The sequence below is a fragment of the Balaenoptera acutorostrata genome, chromosome 13, assembly GCF_949987535.1.
Source record: "Balaenoptera acutorostrata chromosome 13, mBalAcu1.1, whole genome shotgun sequence".
Classification (NCBI taxonomy): domain Eukaryota; kingdom Metazoa; phylum Chordata; class Mammalia; order Artiodactyla; family Balaenopteridae; genus Balaenoptera; species Balaenoptera acutorostrata.
In genome coordinates, this window is record NC_080076.1 from 46,425,836 (window position 1) to 46,443,266 (window position 17,431).

The window sequence follows — 17,431 nt, forward strand, 5'->3', positions numbered from 1 at the left end:
TATTCATTGTGTTTATTTCACCAGGATTTCAATCCTGATCATATCATATGAAGTACTTTAACTAATTTTCAAAACCAAGAGTAGACTGTAAGCTCCATGAGGGCAGAGATAATGTTTTCTTCAGATTCCAATCAGCAGCACCATCAGTAGTGCTTAGAATATAAAAGGTGTTAATAAATGATTGATGGATAATTGACCAGCATTATTGAGGTGACAATAAAGAAAAGGTCAGTTTAATGGGCTTCGTTTAATTTGCTTGTCTAGCCTCCTTTTTCTGTAAGTAGCTGACAGTTGTTTTGGAGCAAGACCTCCTCACGGCTTTTTGCCCATGTGGTCTGGCCATCACTTGACTTTAGCCTTTTGAACAAGATTCTCCAGTGAGATTGTGTTTTGCTCCAACTATTAAAAATAAGACATGCGCTTTCAACTATGCATTACTGAACAGTTGAATGTAATCTTGGAGCTTCTGGTGACCATCTTTGCCTCTGCACTGAGAAAACTGAATGATAATGAAACCAACACAAAGAAAGGCAGAGCTAAGAGATAGAGAGAACCAGTATCTTGGTGACACCATTTGATAACTTGGCTTGAGCTATGCCTGAATCTAGAAGATCCCTGGACTTTCCAATTACATGACCTAACAAATCCCTTTATCCTCAACAATTTTGTTTTGCTTTGTTATGTTTCTCTTAAGCCAGTTTGAGTTTGGTGTGTGTGCTGAATAGAGTTCTAAATTATACGGATATTTATGCTGACATTTCTTTTCATAAGTCTGCCAACAATTTTGATAATAATGGGAAGTAGTCATTTTATGTACAATTAGTCAGTATTCTATGTAAACAGCCTTAAGAAATCATTGCTAGTAATTGTCAATACCTATGAGTTGCTTCTAAGTTTTAATAACCTTTTACCCAGATAAAGGTCCATGAGTTCATTGGAATTGAAGGGGTTTTCGCCTGAGAATTAAACTCCTGAGACTCAGATGTCTTCTATAGTTGACTTCTTTTTAATTTGTTCATACACTTCTAATCTTCTATTTTAAGACCACACACCCTATTTTACCCCTGTAGTTTCTGTTATCTTCAGCCATGTAAACTTAACCCAAAATGCCTTGTTAGGGCTTTATTAATGTATAAAGCATTGCTACCAGTCCAAAGTCTGTTAGAATAAATTGGATCACCTAACAGAGATAATAATTTTATGAGTAAGAGGCTATTTTGAGGCCTTGAATTTATTCATAACCAGTACTTTCTGCAAGTTAGCTATGAATATATATCTTTTATGAAATTTGTCACTGTATTTCTATAAGACACATTCTTTGAAATTTATAGAAAGGCTTATATTCTTGACACCTCTTAAGCTAAAAACTAAAGAACTGCAATGGTCAGGTGGGTCTTTAGACTTAAATCTTTCACCCACGTCCCCTGAATTGGAAGGCAGATTCTTAACCACTGGACCATCAGGGAAGTCCCTAATTAAAGTGATTTTATTTTCTCATTGAGAAATCAAATTCCAATGCAGATTCAAAGTAAATATTTATTGGTGGTTGTACCTTTGGCAATAATATACTACAAGACATCATCTAGTTCTTTTTCCAGAAAGTTCTATTTCCCAAGCCTTCTTGACCTCTAATTCCAAAGAAGCAGTTATATTATTATTTCCATTTCTACATTCACAGTCAAATAAGCAAAAGTAAATCTTCCATTTTTCCTTTCTCAGCAGCATGGGGATTGAGCTGTACCTTTTCTTTTCAGTTAAACAGGAGGTAGAGATGTAAGTAACAAGAGCAGGAAGAGTAATTTCAAAAAGGAAGAAAACAAACCTGACACAATCTGACCAAACACATGTCAATTTACAATTTCAAGGTTATTTTACAAAATACCTACATTTACACAAATAGGCGCCTGGCAGCATTTTTAGACAAAAGTTCTTTTAACTTATCCTGATGTGCTATAAATGAATAAATTACACTAAAGAATTAGTTATTAAGCTTTTCTTTCTCTTGGGTCAGAAAAAGAAAAGAGCCACACATAAGACTGAGAGATGAACTGCAGGTAATTTATAGAAATGGGTGGGGGACAGGGAGGGTCAGCAGTCACAAGGACCTCACAGGGTAGGATGCTCTCCAAGGTTAGGAGTCAATCTGCTTAGAGCCAATCAACAAGGAATTTAAACAATAGTTTCATTTTGTAGTTAAACCCTTTAACGCTTTCATAAACATTTACAAAGTAAGTAGTCAAACAGCCATTTTACTTGACTACAATGTTGCTCACAAAAGAGGCCAGATGCTCACAGTATTCTAGGATGATTGACTGTAATCAAGAGGTATAGGTTATAACTGCTTCTGAATACATTTCACTGGCCTCAAACAGGCTTATTGTTCAACAAGACAGAATTCTCACATGCTCGGTCATCATTTTCTGCTCATTTTTAATATATTGATATACATTTATTGTCAAAATAGCATGAGAGAGTGAAAAGAGTAGCACTTTGGTGGCAGTCAGACCTGGGCTCAAACGTTTACTTCTCCATCATCTCTGGATTAATGGGTTACTTACTTTCTCAAGTTTTCATTATCTAAAAGGAGCCCTCACTGGGCTGTTTGGGAGGATTCAGTGAAATGCCTGTCATGGTTTCTGATGCTTAACAGTGGCTCATTAAATAGGAATTTTATTATTTATATATTTATTCATTTATTTATTTATTGGCCACGTCACGCAGCTTGTGGGGATCTTAGTTCCCCGACCAGGGATTGAACTCACATCCTCGGCAGTGAAAGTGTGGAGCCCTAACCACTGGACCGCCAGGGGATTCCCTAAATATGAATTTTAGTTCCCTTTCTATAACCCAAATTAAGCAATGACCATTTGAAAATATTTATCCTCCTTTCCTAAGTGCCATCACTGCTGTTGTGTGAGACTGATATTGAACTCATTGAGTTGTGATAGGAGAAATGATGCTAAAGTTTCCATTGCAAGGGTCATTAGTGTTTACAAAACTAAGCTCGATGGAATAATGTACTTTTACACTAGGATGTCCTTCATGTAAGGTACAAGTAATTTGGATGAATGGAGTGATTTTAAAAAGAGTTGGTCTTGGATCATAGGTGTTCTTGAATAAAGATTCCCAAGAAAAAAATCTCCTCTTGAGTAATAAAAAGAATGCAGTAAGAAGAGAATTAATATTTATATTCCAATAGTATTTTTCACAGAAATAGAACAAACAGTCCTAAAATTTGTATGGAACCACAGAAGGCCCAGAATAGCCAAAGCAGTCTTGAGAAAGAACAAAGCTGGAAGCATGATGCTTCCTGCTTTCAAACTCTATTACAAAGCTATAGTAATTAAAATAGCATGGTATTGCACTCGGGTGATGGCTGCAGGAGCAGACGCAGAGTGGAGTAGCAGCAGCAGAGCTGAGGACCCGCATGTCTGGTCAGCTGAGCCTGAATGCAAAGGATGCAAAGGAAGAGTCCAGTGATGCAGTGAGTAAGGCCTGGCAGCAGGAGCAGTGCAGGCCCGTGTTCCTGTGGAGCTGCAGGCTGAGGGAGTGCATCCTCAGCCCCGCCTGCCAGGCTTGGAGAGGCCAGAGGCCCGGGTGCACAGGGGCAGACAGAAGCTCCCCAGGCCTTGGGGTTTCCTTAGTGGACTTCTGGGCGGGTGTGCCAAGGGTGGAGGATGTTGGCCAAGGGGCACTACCTCCTCAAGGAGGACAAGGAGGGCCCTGACCAGGATGCAGTCTATGAGAAGTACCTCCTAATATCATTTTTTTTTTTTTAATTCTGGTAGTGGCATAAAAACAGACACATAGATCAATGGAACAGAATAAACAGCCCAGAAATAAACCTACACATATATGGTCAGTTAATTTATGACAAAGGAGCCAAAGATATGCAATGGGGAAAGGACAGTTTCTTCATTAAATGGTGCTAGAAAAACTGGACAGCCAAATCCAAAAAGTGAGACAGGACCACAGTCTTCATACACAAAAACTCAAAATGAGTAAGACTTGAACATAAGACTTGAAACCATAAAGTCCTAAAAGAAAACATAGGTGGTAAGCTCCTTGAAATAAATCTTGGCCATGATTTTTTGAATCTAATCCAAAAGCAAAAACAACAAAAGTAAATGCAAGGAAGCAGGACTATATAAATTTAAAAGCTTCTGCATAGCAAAGGAAACTATCAACAAAATGAAAAGGCAAACTACTGAATGGGAGAAAACAGCTGCAAGTCATATATCTGATAAGGGGCTAATAATCCAAAACATATAAAGAATTCATACAACTCAATAGCAGAAAAGCAAACAATCCAATTTAAAAAATGGACAGAAGATCTGAATAGACATTTCTCCAAAGAAGACCTGCAGATGGTCAGTAGGTACATGAAAAGATGCTCAATATCACTAATCAACAGGTATATGCAAATCAAAACCACAGTAAGATATCACCTCATACCTGTTAGAGTGGCTACCATCAAAAAGATAAGAAATAACAAATGTTGGTGAGGATGTGGAGAAAAGGAACACTTGTGCAATGTTGGTGGGAATGTAAATTGGTACAACCACTATGGAAAACCGTATGGAGGTTCCTCAAAAAAGTAAAAATAGAACTACCATATCCAGCAGTTCCACTTCTGGGTATTTATCCAAGGAAAATGAAAACACTAATTTGAAAAGATATATGCACCTCCGTGTTCATTGCAGCATTACTTACAAAAACCAAGATATGGAATCAACCTAAGTGCCCATCAATGAACGAATGGATGAAGAAACTATGGTATATATACACAATGGAATAAAATAATGGAATCTTGCCATGCTATAAAAATAATGAAATCTTGCCATGTGCAACAACGTGAACAGACCTGGAGGGCATTATGCTAAACGAAATAAGTAGGTCAGAGAAAGACAAATACCCATGATCTCACTCACATGTGGAATCTAAGAAAAAATAAATAAATAAAAAGCCAAGCTCATAGATACAGAGAATGGATTGGTGGTTTAAAAGAAGAAGCAGGGCATGGGAAATGGTGGGAGAAATGGGTGAACTGGGTTTTTCTTTTTTTTCTTTTTAGTTTAAATAAACTGAAATTAAAAAATTTTAAAGACTGCAATAAGAAAATTATATCCCAGCTATTTCTTTATTCACTTACTTGTATAACTTCAATATGCACTGTGGGAAATTCCTGTGACATCTAGAGAATCAAACCACAGTGTGCAGACAATAATAAGGAGTAGACACAACACATCTGTGAAGTTGCTGCTGTGGACCAGAGCGCCAGATCTCGGGCAGAACTGCAGTGCTAGGTGTGACAGACTCCCCCAAAATGCTTAGATGGGGAGACAACTTCCGATGGATTTGATTGCAGATGCCTGTGTATTCCTGATTTGCCAATGGCAGCTGAGGAGGCATCACTTCTTTGAGTGGAGTTCGTGCACACACGATCTATGTTTGTACCCAGGGCCAAGACAGGTTAACAAGGCCAAGAAGGAGGGGAGGACATGGGAGTGGGTAACAGCCAGGGAGGACTTCAGAGCCTTAACATGGAGGGAAAGGGAGGAGGGCTGAGGACTAAGGGTGCTCCCTGTTGCTTCTGCCTATGTGTCAAGTGGCCGTAGACATTTTGAAAGCTGTGAGGAAGAGCTAGTGGCTGGGTTTAGGAGTGTTTTGTACCTCACACTCCCCACTTATAGGAAAACGTCTTTCCATTCCGAGGTAATTGAATTGAAGGAGAAGGACTGACCTGAGAATAGGAGGAAAGCAATTGTTCTGCTGTTCCTCCTCCTGTCATTTTTACCACTTGCCTCCTGACTCTTCTCCAAATAAAGCTCATCCACGCCAAGGTGGCAGCAGAATATCCTGTACAAGTGCCAGCTGTCGGGAATCTGCTGAAGACACCCTGTGCATCCCAAGCTGCCCCGTTATCCAGCCACCATCCGTGACCATTGGGACCACTTCTGATGGCTGCGGCCTCCACTGCCCCAGGGAGCATCTTCTCTAAGCAGCTCCTTTTCTCTTTCCTGGTGAGTAGCAAGCAAAGGATTAGGGAGTTCAAGCATGTTACTGTGCACTTCCTTCCTTCAGTCTGGGCTTGAAAGAGAGTAGGGTGGTAGTGGAAGGCAGAGAAGGTAGACTGGGAGAACAAAAACAGATCTGAGAAAAATTCAAGGAAGAGTCAAGAGACTTGTGACCCGGGATGGCAGGTGTTTGGTTTGCTCTTCAAATTTCACTGCCAACCTGTTAGTTTTTCAAGGGAATCCCCTGTTCAGTCTTGCTGTGGTGTTTTTCTAAGGAGTGATGGAATGAATTCACTCCTCAGCCATTTGACCCAGGAGGTTCTGAGGTTTGCTTTTGCTACAAGTAAATAAGCTGTACTTATTTAACATACTTAGTTCCACTGAGCTGCGAGAAGAGGAAAAGGATTCTGGGTGGAGAGGTGAAATATCCAAGACTTTCTTAATTTTACCCAGGAAGGGCTAAAAGAAGGACAGAGCTCTTAGTTCAAGCAAGGCATTTAACTTGAAAAAAAAAAATAAAGAAAAATGTGACAGTCTTGAAAAAATACAGAAACTTGGCTTCCACTTAGGTTTTTAATAGCTTTGTAACTGTGTACTTCATTCCCTGGTATTAAGAATGAAAACATTGGGACTTCCCTGGTGACACAGTGGTTAAGAATCCACCTGCCAATGCAGGGGACACGGGTTCGAGCCCTGGTCTGGGATGATCCCACATGCTGCAGAGCAACTAATACCGTGCACCACAACTACTGATCCTGTGCTCTAGAGCCCACAAGCCACAACTACTGAAGCCCGTGTGCCTAGAGCCCATGGTCTGCAACGAGAGAAGCCACCGCAATGAGAAGCCTGCACACCGCAACAAAGAGTAGATCCCGCTCGCCACAACTAGAGAAAGCCCGCGTGCAGCAACGAAGACACAATACAGCCAAAAATAAATAAATTCATAATAAAAAGAAGTAATCACTATTTTAAAAAAAGGAATGAAAATATTATAGAAATGAAAATATTATGTCAAGTAAATAAAAAGACTCATTTTTTAAAAAGTGGTTATTTAAAGCGGAATACAAATGCAACTTTTTAAATTCCAGTTTTTAGTATTATCTGCCTAACAGAGTCATTGTAAAATTAAAGACTGTTTAAATAGGCTGACACGATATAGTCAATAAACTTGGGCTGAGTTAGAAAAGAAACATACATCCATAATATGGCTGATGGTTTTCTTTCCTCCTCCCAAATAGTGGGTCCCATAACTCTAGAAATATGTCCTCAGAGAAAAATTGTTTATAAAATTGACTTAACTGTTCTAGCTCTATTTTTTTAATTGCATTTTAATTAGTATCTGTATTGGTCAAGACTTTTTTTCTTAATCTTTTCTTTTTTTAATTTATTTATTTTATTTATTTATTTTTGGCTGCATTAGGTCTTCATTGGTGCGCGCAGGCTTTCTCTAGTTGCAGTGAGTGGGGGCTACTCTTCATTGCGGTGCGTGGGCTTCTCATTGCGGTGGCTTCTCTTGTTGCGGAGCACAGGCTCTAGGCACGTGGGCTTCAGTAGTTGTGGCACACGGGCTTAGTAGTTGTGGCTTGCAGGCTGTAGAGCACAGGCTCAGTAGTTGTGGCGCATGGGCTTAGTTGCTCCGAGGCATGTGGGATCTTCCCGGACCAGAGCTCGAACCCGTGCCCCTTGCATTGGCAGGCGGATTCTTAACCACTATGCCACCAAGAAAGCCCTGTCCTAGCTCTGTTTTATATTTAAATAATAACGAAACTGTCATTTGGAAAAACAGTAGAGGAAGCAAATAAACAGAAAATGCCGAGAAAAATAAGTAAAATTGTCGGAGTCCAGCTCCAACAGGATCCAGGATACCCCAAAAGGATGGACAGCGTCGGCGATGAACAACAGGAAGGAGACTGAGACTCGTGGACTCAGCCAAGTCAACAGGAAGGAGACTGAGACTCGTGGACTCAGCCAAGTAAAAATAGCACCATCTCATGCTTTCTTTATTTCATATATTCATATATAGATTACAGTAGAATTACATAAATCATTAACATACATTGTAATATTATTGTTTTGAGTCGAAAGAATGAATCATTTTGAACCCACAAAGATTTCCTTAAAAGATTACGTAAACCATACCTTTTAGTTTCTAGATTTTCTCATAAGATAAATTCCAAGGTTACCATTATGTACAGCACATGTTCTAAGAATTATTCTTGGTGGTTAACCAACCTTAACACCTAAGTCTAAATATATCCTTATATTCTATATATCCTTAGCCCCCACATAGCTTTTCCTACATGGACATTCCTTTTTTATAATGCCATAAAAATATCTAAAATATATCTTACAATTTCTATTTTAAATATTGCTACTCAAAGGCAATTTAATATAGCAACAAACAATATTAGGATCCCAATAATCTATTAAAGAATAACTTTCCAAATCATTTCTATTTGTCCCTAATCTAGAACATATCTGTTCACCAGTTAATTGATCAAATATCATTAAACTACCATTAATATTGAACCACAAATTATTATTACCATCATAAACACCCTCATATGGCCATATCTCTAGGGAGGATGGTGTTTTCCAAAGAAACATTTCCCTATGTCCAGATTTAGTCACTGTTTCCCAATGTCCCTCTTTAGGCACTGGGCCTTGCCAAACAGTACTCAAAGGGGAAGTCAGGAAATCTAAGATTTTTCCTTGGGGCAAATCCTGCCACACTTAAATTTATATATATAGAAATTATAAGTATTGCTTTTACGAGGAGTGTAGTCCACCTTCCACGTGTGGTTCCGCCTTGCAGTTCCCCACTGGAGCGCCCCATGACCTTGTCATGGTGTTGCAGCGTCTGGATGGCTTCCAACATAAAATAGGTTTTGAACTTACATTCACTTTTAAACTGATAGCTTTTCTCTTATTTTTCAGGTAGTCTCTGTCTTCTTTCCTTGAGTTAGGTATATAGCTTTTTAAAGCAATATTTGTGTCTTGAATTTAATTAAAACTCTTTACCCTGTTGAAGTCTACTCTCTAAATTTTGAAATGTATTTCTTTTTAGACTAGTTTTGTGAATGAGATCATTTAGACTTTGAAGTTTATGCAAAGCCAGTCCAAGGAGTAATCTGACATCAGTGAATATTTGTGGACGTTGGTCTTCAGACGGTTAAAAACATCCTCGAATATTTTCTCGACTTAACTACAGGTCAAATTGCTTGGGGCTGTGAAAATGATGATTTGTGTACAAATATGTGATTATTGTATTCCAGAGTTAAGTACTTTCTTCATGCTAAGAAATCAGAATGACATTTACAAATGGCCTTAGAGATGATAAACTCTATATAGAGTCAATGGTTTGTAACACATTTTCTTGAAAGGATGCAATACAATTCGGGTTCTAAGAACTCTATTCATTTTAATTTTTTCATTGATACTAAATGACTGTTGTGTCCCTAAAGCCACTTTCTTTGCTGTTTCCTTTTTAAATGAATATGAAAAATATTGAAGGATTGGAAGATTAATTTGTTTCTGAAATTGGCAATACTTTTATCAATAAGACAAAACTGTAATGTGAAAGTTTGTGATCAAATGTAATTCCTGATTTTTTTCCTTCCTTTGAAGTTTTAATATTATTTTGCAATGCTTGTCAGAAAATTTCTCTTCAGGTTCCTTCTCATCTTCAGGCTGAAGCACTTGTAGGCAAAGGTGAGAAACCATGTTATGAATTTCGCAGTTTTAACTACTACACTTAGCTTCCAGCTGCTCTTGTAAAGTTTGGGATAAAAGCCATATGGTAGCTACTTGCATTAAAATTCGACATGAAATGAAAGATAAACTACTTGTTTTTTGGTAGTGGTTAGAAACAATTAAAGTACCAAGTTAGCTGTACACTTTTCTTGCCAGAAAAATTAGCAAACATCAGAGGGCTAAATTATCTTAGTTTAGTACAAAGAAAGGCACCAAAACCAGAAACATGTTTTAGTTTCCTATGACTGATCTGCTTCCAACATTCTTTAATTGATTACATGTAAAACAGATGTGTCAAAATTGAAATGTCCCAAAATAAAATTTTTTTTTTTTTTTAAAGTTTTACTTGATTTTATTTATTTATTTATTTATTTTTGGCTGTGTTGGGTCTTCGGTTCGTGCGAGGGCTTTCTCCAGTTGCGGCAAGCGGGGGCCACTCTTCATCGCGGTGCGGGGACCGCTCTTCATCGCGGTGCGCGGGCCTCTCTCTATCGCGGCCCCTCCCGTCGCGGGGCACAGGCTCCAGACGCGCAGGCTCAGCAATTGTGGCTCACGGGCCCAGCCGCTCCGCGGCATGTGGGATCCTCCCAGACCAGGGCTCGAACCCGTGTCCCCTGCATTAGCAGGCAGATTCTCAACCACTGCGCCACCAGGGAAGCCCCATCAACGTTTTTCATTAGCCTTAAGTTTACATCTAGAAAAACACACCTTGTATACAGAAGTGGTATACTTCTGTATACTTTGCCCAGCGCTTTGAGGTTTTGAATTAATCCCTTATATCTTTTAAAAGCACTTAAAAGGTACACAGTCTATACTCTAAAGACACATAGTAAATATGGTAAATATATTAAATATGAATCAGTAAAGGAAATATTTTGATACAACCACTAAGCATTATTAAGCTTGGGGTTTATTAAGCCTCCAAAAGATTTTATAGAATTAGTACTTGCAGTATTACTGAGAACTATTACTTAAGTATAGACCAGTTTTCTTATTTTTTGCAAGATAGTTTTAACTATCACAGATTATTGCAAACAAATTCAAAATCTGACATCATACAGTTTACTACATATAATAGAAAACAACACATTTGTACATATACATGAGTTAAAGTGGAAACAATAAATCCAGTGACATTAAAAATATTTTATGTCTGTTCATAAATTATTTTATGATGAAAGCAGTGGAAACGGTGACTCCATCCATTTAATCACCTAATTTTTATGGCCTCTAAGTTTTAGAATAGTAATTACTCCACACATTCCAAGTGTCACCTCTCCCTTTTTGCTTCTCATTGTCATTCCTGTAAAACTTGTTCTATTCTTGTTTCACTTTACAAATTACAGTGAAATTTCTTCCCTGCAGTGAATCTGAAGGAGTGTCTCCAGTCGGCCAGCCTAATTCAGTCAAGCGATCCTGACTTCAGAATTCTAGAAGATGGCTCCATTTACACAACACATGACCTCATTTTGTCTTCTGAAAAGAAGAGTTTTTCCATTTTGCTGTCAGACACTCAGGGACAGGAACAGAAGGAGATAGAAATTGTACTGGAAGCAGGAGGAAGGAAGGTATATTAGGCAAGACTTAAGCACAATAATCTGCTCACAAGAGCCCTTCATCTCATCTGCTTTCTTCTGTGCTAAAATTATTTCTCTTGAATGCTCACTTGTTTGTCTATTCCACTTATAATTAACATACATAAAGACTAGACTGTTTTAAGGAATAATAGGGCTATTTACAACTGGTGTAAAAATGAACAATGCAGTAGCCAGGGAGCAAAGTCAGAATATCAAATGTTTTCAGGTGTGGCAATAAGAGCAACCTACCTGCAGAACAAGGCAAGATGGGTCAGTGAAGATTGATTCTGGCTGGAGATGTGGTGCTCCACCCTGAGTGGCTTTCTCCCAAGTAACTATGGGTTTGAGTCTCTCTTTAAAGAGGAGATGAGACCGTCTACAGTTTATTCCCATCTTAATAGAACATTTTACGAGGTCCCTCTCTTCAGAGAATGCCGTAGGGCTAGTCCACCGGATTGGTCTGAACGTCCTGACTCTAAGCTCGTCTTGTTGCAGTGAGTGGTGGTAACCAGCGAGTGGGAAGGGAGAAGCTTACTGGAATTCACATAAATCTCACTTTAAGCAAACTCTGCACGATGAATCTGGTTTTATGAGGTGATTTATTAATAAGGGACTCGATTTATAAGAGACTTTCCCAGCTAAATTTGTTTTGATTACAAGAACTCTTCATCAAATTTAAAATATCCTTACATATTACATATACTTTACATTTGTTATACATTTAGAATAAGGCTTACAAAATATTATTTTATGTCCAAATTGTAAGGAGTCTCCATATCACATAAAATAAAATATGCTGGAACACACGCTGACCTGCGTGTCTTTATATAGGTATACAAATGCTTTGCACAGTAGCTAGTATTTTAACAAATTTTCATTGTACCACTTCTAGTGGAATAAAATCAATTCTTTTTTTTTTTTAAATAAATTTATTTATTTATTTATTTATTTATTATTTTTAGCTGTGTTGGGTCTTCGTTTCTGTGTGAGGGTTTTCTCTAGTTGCGGCGAGCGGGGGCCACTCTTCATCGCGGTACGCGGGGCTCTCACTATCGCGGCCTCTCTTGTTGCGGAGCACAGGCTTCAGAGGCGCAGGCTCAGTAATTGTGGCTCACGGGCCTAGTTGCTCCGCGGCATGTGGGATCTTCCCAGACCAGGGCTCGAACCCGAGTCCCCTGCATTGGCAGGCAGATTCTCAACCACTGCGCCACCAGGGAAGCCCAAAATCAATTCTTTAATATTTGTTAATGGATTATCTCTTTTTAGGCGGATCAATATTTCTCAAGATAGCATCTTTCACCAAAACCCTATAAAGTTCTGGTTGGTTAAGTGACAAGTGATTAAATCAGGAAATAGGTGAAACTGGTTCTTAATCCGTGTGTGTGTGTGTGTGTGTGTGTCTTATTAATAAAAAACAGAACTTATGAAAAATAGAAATTGTTTGGGCATTATCCATGATATTGTTATATACAATCGTTACTTATTTTCTTCACGTTACTATATATGTGAAAATCATAGTATCTAGAATGATAAGCAATGCTATATTTCTTCACCTCTCATCAAATGCAGATTCCTAAGAGATATCCCAAAGATACAGACCTCAAGCGAAGCAAGAGGCGATGGGCACCTATTCCGTGTTCGCTGATGGAGAACTCACTAGGTCCATTTCCACAGCACGTTCAGCAGGTACATTCCATCTTGTTTGATTTTATACGTTAGTTTTGCTTCTTTGTTTTTAAAACTTTCCATTTGAATTGAATTGAATTAGTACCTGTTGGTACTAATAAAGATCATCTCTTCACCAGAACTAGGGTCCTATAGAAGAGAGTCAGTGTAATTTTATCACTTCCTTCCAAAAATCCCATTTAGAATTTAGAAACAAGTTGCATATTTTGAGTTTCTGATGCTTGTAGTTCTGCATCCAGATTCTCCTGAATACCCTGCCAGATTTTAGCATTCACGTACAGAGGACATGCCTACAGATTTTGCATGATTCAGTTCTCCCTTTAATTAGCACTTATCCTCACAAAAAAAAGGCCAGTATTTCTGTTTTCAAAAAAAGTGCTATCGCTGCCACATAACCGAGTGTAAGCATAAGCCAGTTTCGAAATTATGCAATTCATGAAGTATTAATTGTGGGAGGAAAGTTGCATTATTTCTGTTTTTTTAGTCACAAAATTTCCATTCCAAATAATTCAAAATCACTGAAATCATTACTATATTTTATAGGAATAAGAATAAGTGAATAAGAATTGTAAAGGAATATTCAACGCCAGGAGTTTTCCATACATATGCAGGTAACTCAAAAGAATTTGGGATCAAATAAATGACAGTTTGTGGCTTTGCACCTTGCAGGATATGATTAAGAATTTGAAAAACATGGGGGACAGCGGGTAGACAAGCAGAGGAAAGAAAGAATAGATATGTAGGAAAGAGAGCAAGTGATACAAAATAAACCATCACAAGAGATTGGGTTAAAAATATTTATCACGACATATTTGCTCCTTTCCTAAATTGTCACTTATTGTTACAGGTCCAGCCTGATGCCGCACAGAACTACACCATCTTTTACTCCATAAGTGGACCAGGAGTAAACAAAGAGCCCTTAAATCTGTTCTTCATAAATAAAGACACGGGGGATATCTTTTGTATATGAAACATAGACTGTGAGCAGTATCAAGAGTTTCTGGTAAGATGATTGCATTATTAATTCAGAATTATGTTTTTTATTACTGGTTTAATATTTTCAAGCTGTTTATTTATGTATCAGAAGAATCAATTATTTCTTTTAATATTTTAAATAGTGTTCATGTGTAATATAAACTTCAAATTTCTATTGCTGCCATAGATGAAGAAAGATAATGGATGTCACAAGGGAAGAAAGTGGGGGAAAGCGATAGAAAATATGATAACAATGTTAAAGGACAGGTTTTGATCTGTATAATCCTGGGACAATAACAGTGAATTTTATTGAGTTTAAAGTTCCCTGTAATAACTTAGCCCAATTATTCTCAAACCTGACTGTACATTATAAATCACATGATAATCAAAAAAAAAAACCTGATGATCGGCCGATTTCCAGAAATTCTGATTTAACTGTTCTAGGATGGGGCCCAGGCAATTGAAAATTTGAAGTCACCCAAGGTGATTCTAAATGTATCTTGAGGTTAAGATCCCCTGCTTTAGCCTCTTGCGTTGCACTGACCTTCTTTTCTTTCTTTCCCTCTGACTGTCCTTCAGCAACGAATACCTTGAATTTCAATTTCTGTCCTCAGTCATGCAAAATGAACTTACCAATTCATCTTATTCCATCTAATCTTTTCCAAAGAAAAATTCTAACTCTTCTGAAAATTAAATCCTTTGTTTTTCTGTTTCAGCTTCACATATCTCCTTAGTGTTCTGATCCCTAATCTGACATACAAGAGAAATTTACAGTGAGTTTCAGCGTGATGGTGAATGAAACTGTTTAAGCACGTGGTATCTTTGAATTATAAGAGTGTAGTAAAGGAATTCTTTGCTCAAGGAGTACATGAAAGGGAAACTGATACTCGGGCAGTCCAGAAAGTAATATCTTAGCAGACATATGAAAGATGAGTAGGAATTGGTGGCCACAGAAAGGCAGCCATGAAAAAAGTCAATAAATGATGCCGTGGAGTGGGAGGAGGTAGCCAAGCGTTCTAGGCAAAGGCATCAGCAACAGAAAGACCCATCGGTTTAAAAGAAATCAACAAGAACAACAAGAAACCCTGGCAGGAGTGTAGTTTGAAGCTAAGGAAGACTGTGAAATATGAGGCTAGAGCAATGAGTAAAGATCAGAGTGGGAAGGACCTGATATTTCATGCTAAGGACCCTATGTTAAGGATGTCAAAGCACAGTATAAGGTAGTGACATTTTTGAAACAACATAAATGTTCCACTTTAGGGATTTCATAGTTAAATAAAATGCTTGGATTAGAATGAAACATTTTCTGTATAATATTATGCTCCCTTCCAGATTCTCTAGAATAAATATGCTTTACTCATAATAATATCAAACTCTTACCTTAAAAAAATAGCTTACAGAGGGTCTTATTGGAGAAGTATGCTAATCGCTACTTTAAACATTTTGACCTTTTTATCAAAAAGCCAAATAAATAATTGATAAATAGGTATATTTATATACATGCGCATGTAAATATATAAGTTCTCTGCTGCTTTTATAGCTTCTTCATAGGAAGAAAAGCTCTAACACTAGCAGTCACTCTTGTGGAGAAATAAAAAGCTGCCTGCTCTGTATGTTGTGATGTACACTTCATTTCTTATTCTGCTGATAACATGCTGTTTATGGATTTTTGAGGTCTTTAGCTGCTTCTCACTGGTCAATCTGCTGTCTCTTTTGGCTTCTTAATAAGATCATTGCAAGAGGGAAGGGAAAGAGAATAGTTTATAATTAAGATAAGTTACTGGGAATTCCCTGGCGGTCCAGTGGTTAGGACTCTGCACTTTCGCTGCTGAGGGGATATATATGGTCAGGGAACTAAGATCCCAAGAGCCATATGGTGTGGCCTAAAATAAAATAAAATAAAACAAAATAAAATAAGTTACTTCACTACTTTTTGACGTCTTTTAAAGGACAAAGGAATAAAATAGTTTGGAAATTTTGCTCAAAGTTGGCCTTTTGAGTAATTTTCTTTCAGAATTACTTGTGTTTCTCTAGTTTCCATTAACATGCTTAAGATTGAATTGACATTAAGAAACACCAACTGCAAATCAACAAAATTCATAAAGTATAACAAACCAGATGCAAACATGGTACAAGTTGTAAAATCACTTGAGACAATGTGGAATAGAAGCCTTATCTGTCAACGTAGAGGTTAAAATTAAAATAGTATGCCTTTGCTTTTCTATCAAATCAGTTTCATTTACTGTTTTATACTGGAAAGCTTATTTCTCTGGAAATTAGTGGATCTTCAGTATCTGCCACTTTTGCTTTTAGTCTTGGACAAGTCGCAACTTCAAGAATCTTGTTTTCTTCTCTGTTTTATGGGCTGCTAATTGTTGTCTTATCTACCTCAGAGCTGTTGTGATCATTAAATGCCATAATGCTGACAAAATCACCATATAAACAGTAAAGTTCTCTAAAAATATTCTAATGGCAGATCAAATAATGCACATATTCCAGAATTTTGTCCTCAAGACTGGGGCTTTTGATGGGATTTTCCAATTCTTTGCTTTTATCTAACCTATTTGAATGTTAAGTGTTAATAAATTATTGTTGTTCGAAATAATTTGATTTCCTTGATTATTGGGAACAGGGTCTAATTCAATACATATCATTACTGTGCTCCCATTTGCTCTATTGCCCCATGTTGTATTGTTTAATTTTGGCTGGTAAAGATTTTTCTGGATGGGTCACACCATTATTGCAGTTGGAGGAATTTGTTTTAAACCATTCAATGCATCTAGTCTTTTAGGGATTTATATAAGGCCCTTTTGCAAGTTTTTTAGAGAAGAGTTGTATAAGAAGTGAATTTTCTTCAATAATTCCAAGTTATTTTATGAAAGAAAGCAGCTGCAAACACTCTTCCTCTTTGAATGTTAAGGAGAGTCTGTACGTTTTATAAGTTTATAGGGAAAAATCAGCTCTATCTGGTCCCTTCTTACCTATCCAGCCAAAGCCTTACTATCCTGTAACATATGATTTCTTTTCCAGACACACAAGTCTATCCATTGTCTTTAAATTCATGTTGCTAGTTACATTCTGTACACACTCAGCTTTGGTGTCACTGCTCTCTCCCTTCCTCTGCCCAGTCTACACTCAATACCCCTCTCTACAAGGGTAAATTCAAGCCCCAACTTCTGTTGACAGCTGTTTACACATTCCCAAAGATGAGAGCAATTACAGAGATAAGGGCAAATTATAGTGCAAAAGGGCTAAAAGACATGAGGTTCTTCAAGCTACAGAAGAATTCAAGGGGGAAATATCACAATAGTAGACACAAGAAATTTAAATAATACTCTTCTAACTTAGCTAAAAATATGACTAATTCTACTAGAGTATAGTATTCTATTTATAGGTATTGTAACAATATTTAAATATATTATT

General features: G+C 37.6%; 1 protein-coding gene across 1 annotated transcript in view; it reads left to right on the plus strand.

Annotated features, from left to right (window-relative positions):
• The first annotated feature begins 5,960 nt into the window (after window positions 1-5,960).
• Window positions 5,961-17,431, plus strand: part of DSC1 (desmocollin 1) — a 31,671-nt gene continuing 20,200 nt past the window's right edge. The window contains 5 exon segments of the mRNA XM_057526690.1: window positions 5,961-6,027; window positions 9,645-9,728; window positions 11,136-11,338; window positions 12,917-13,033; window positions 13,881-14,036. Of these exon segments, the coding sequence (XP_057382673.1) occupies window positions 5,961-6,027; window positions 9,645-9,728; window positions 11,136-11,338; window positions 12,917-13,033; window positions 13,881-14,036 (627 nt within the window).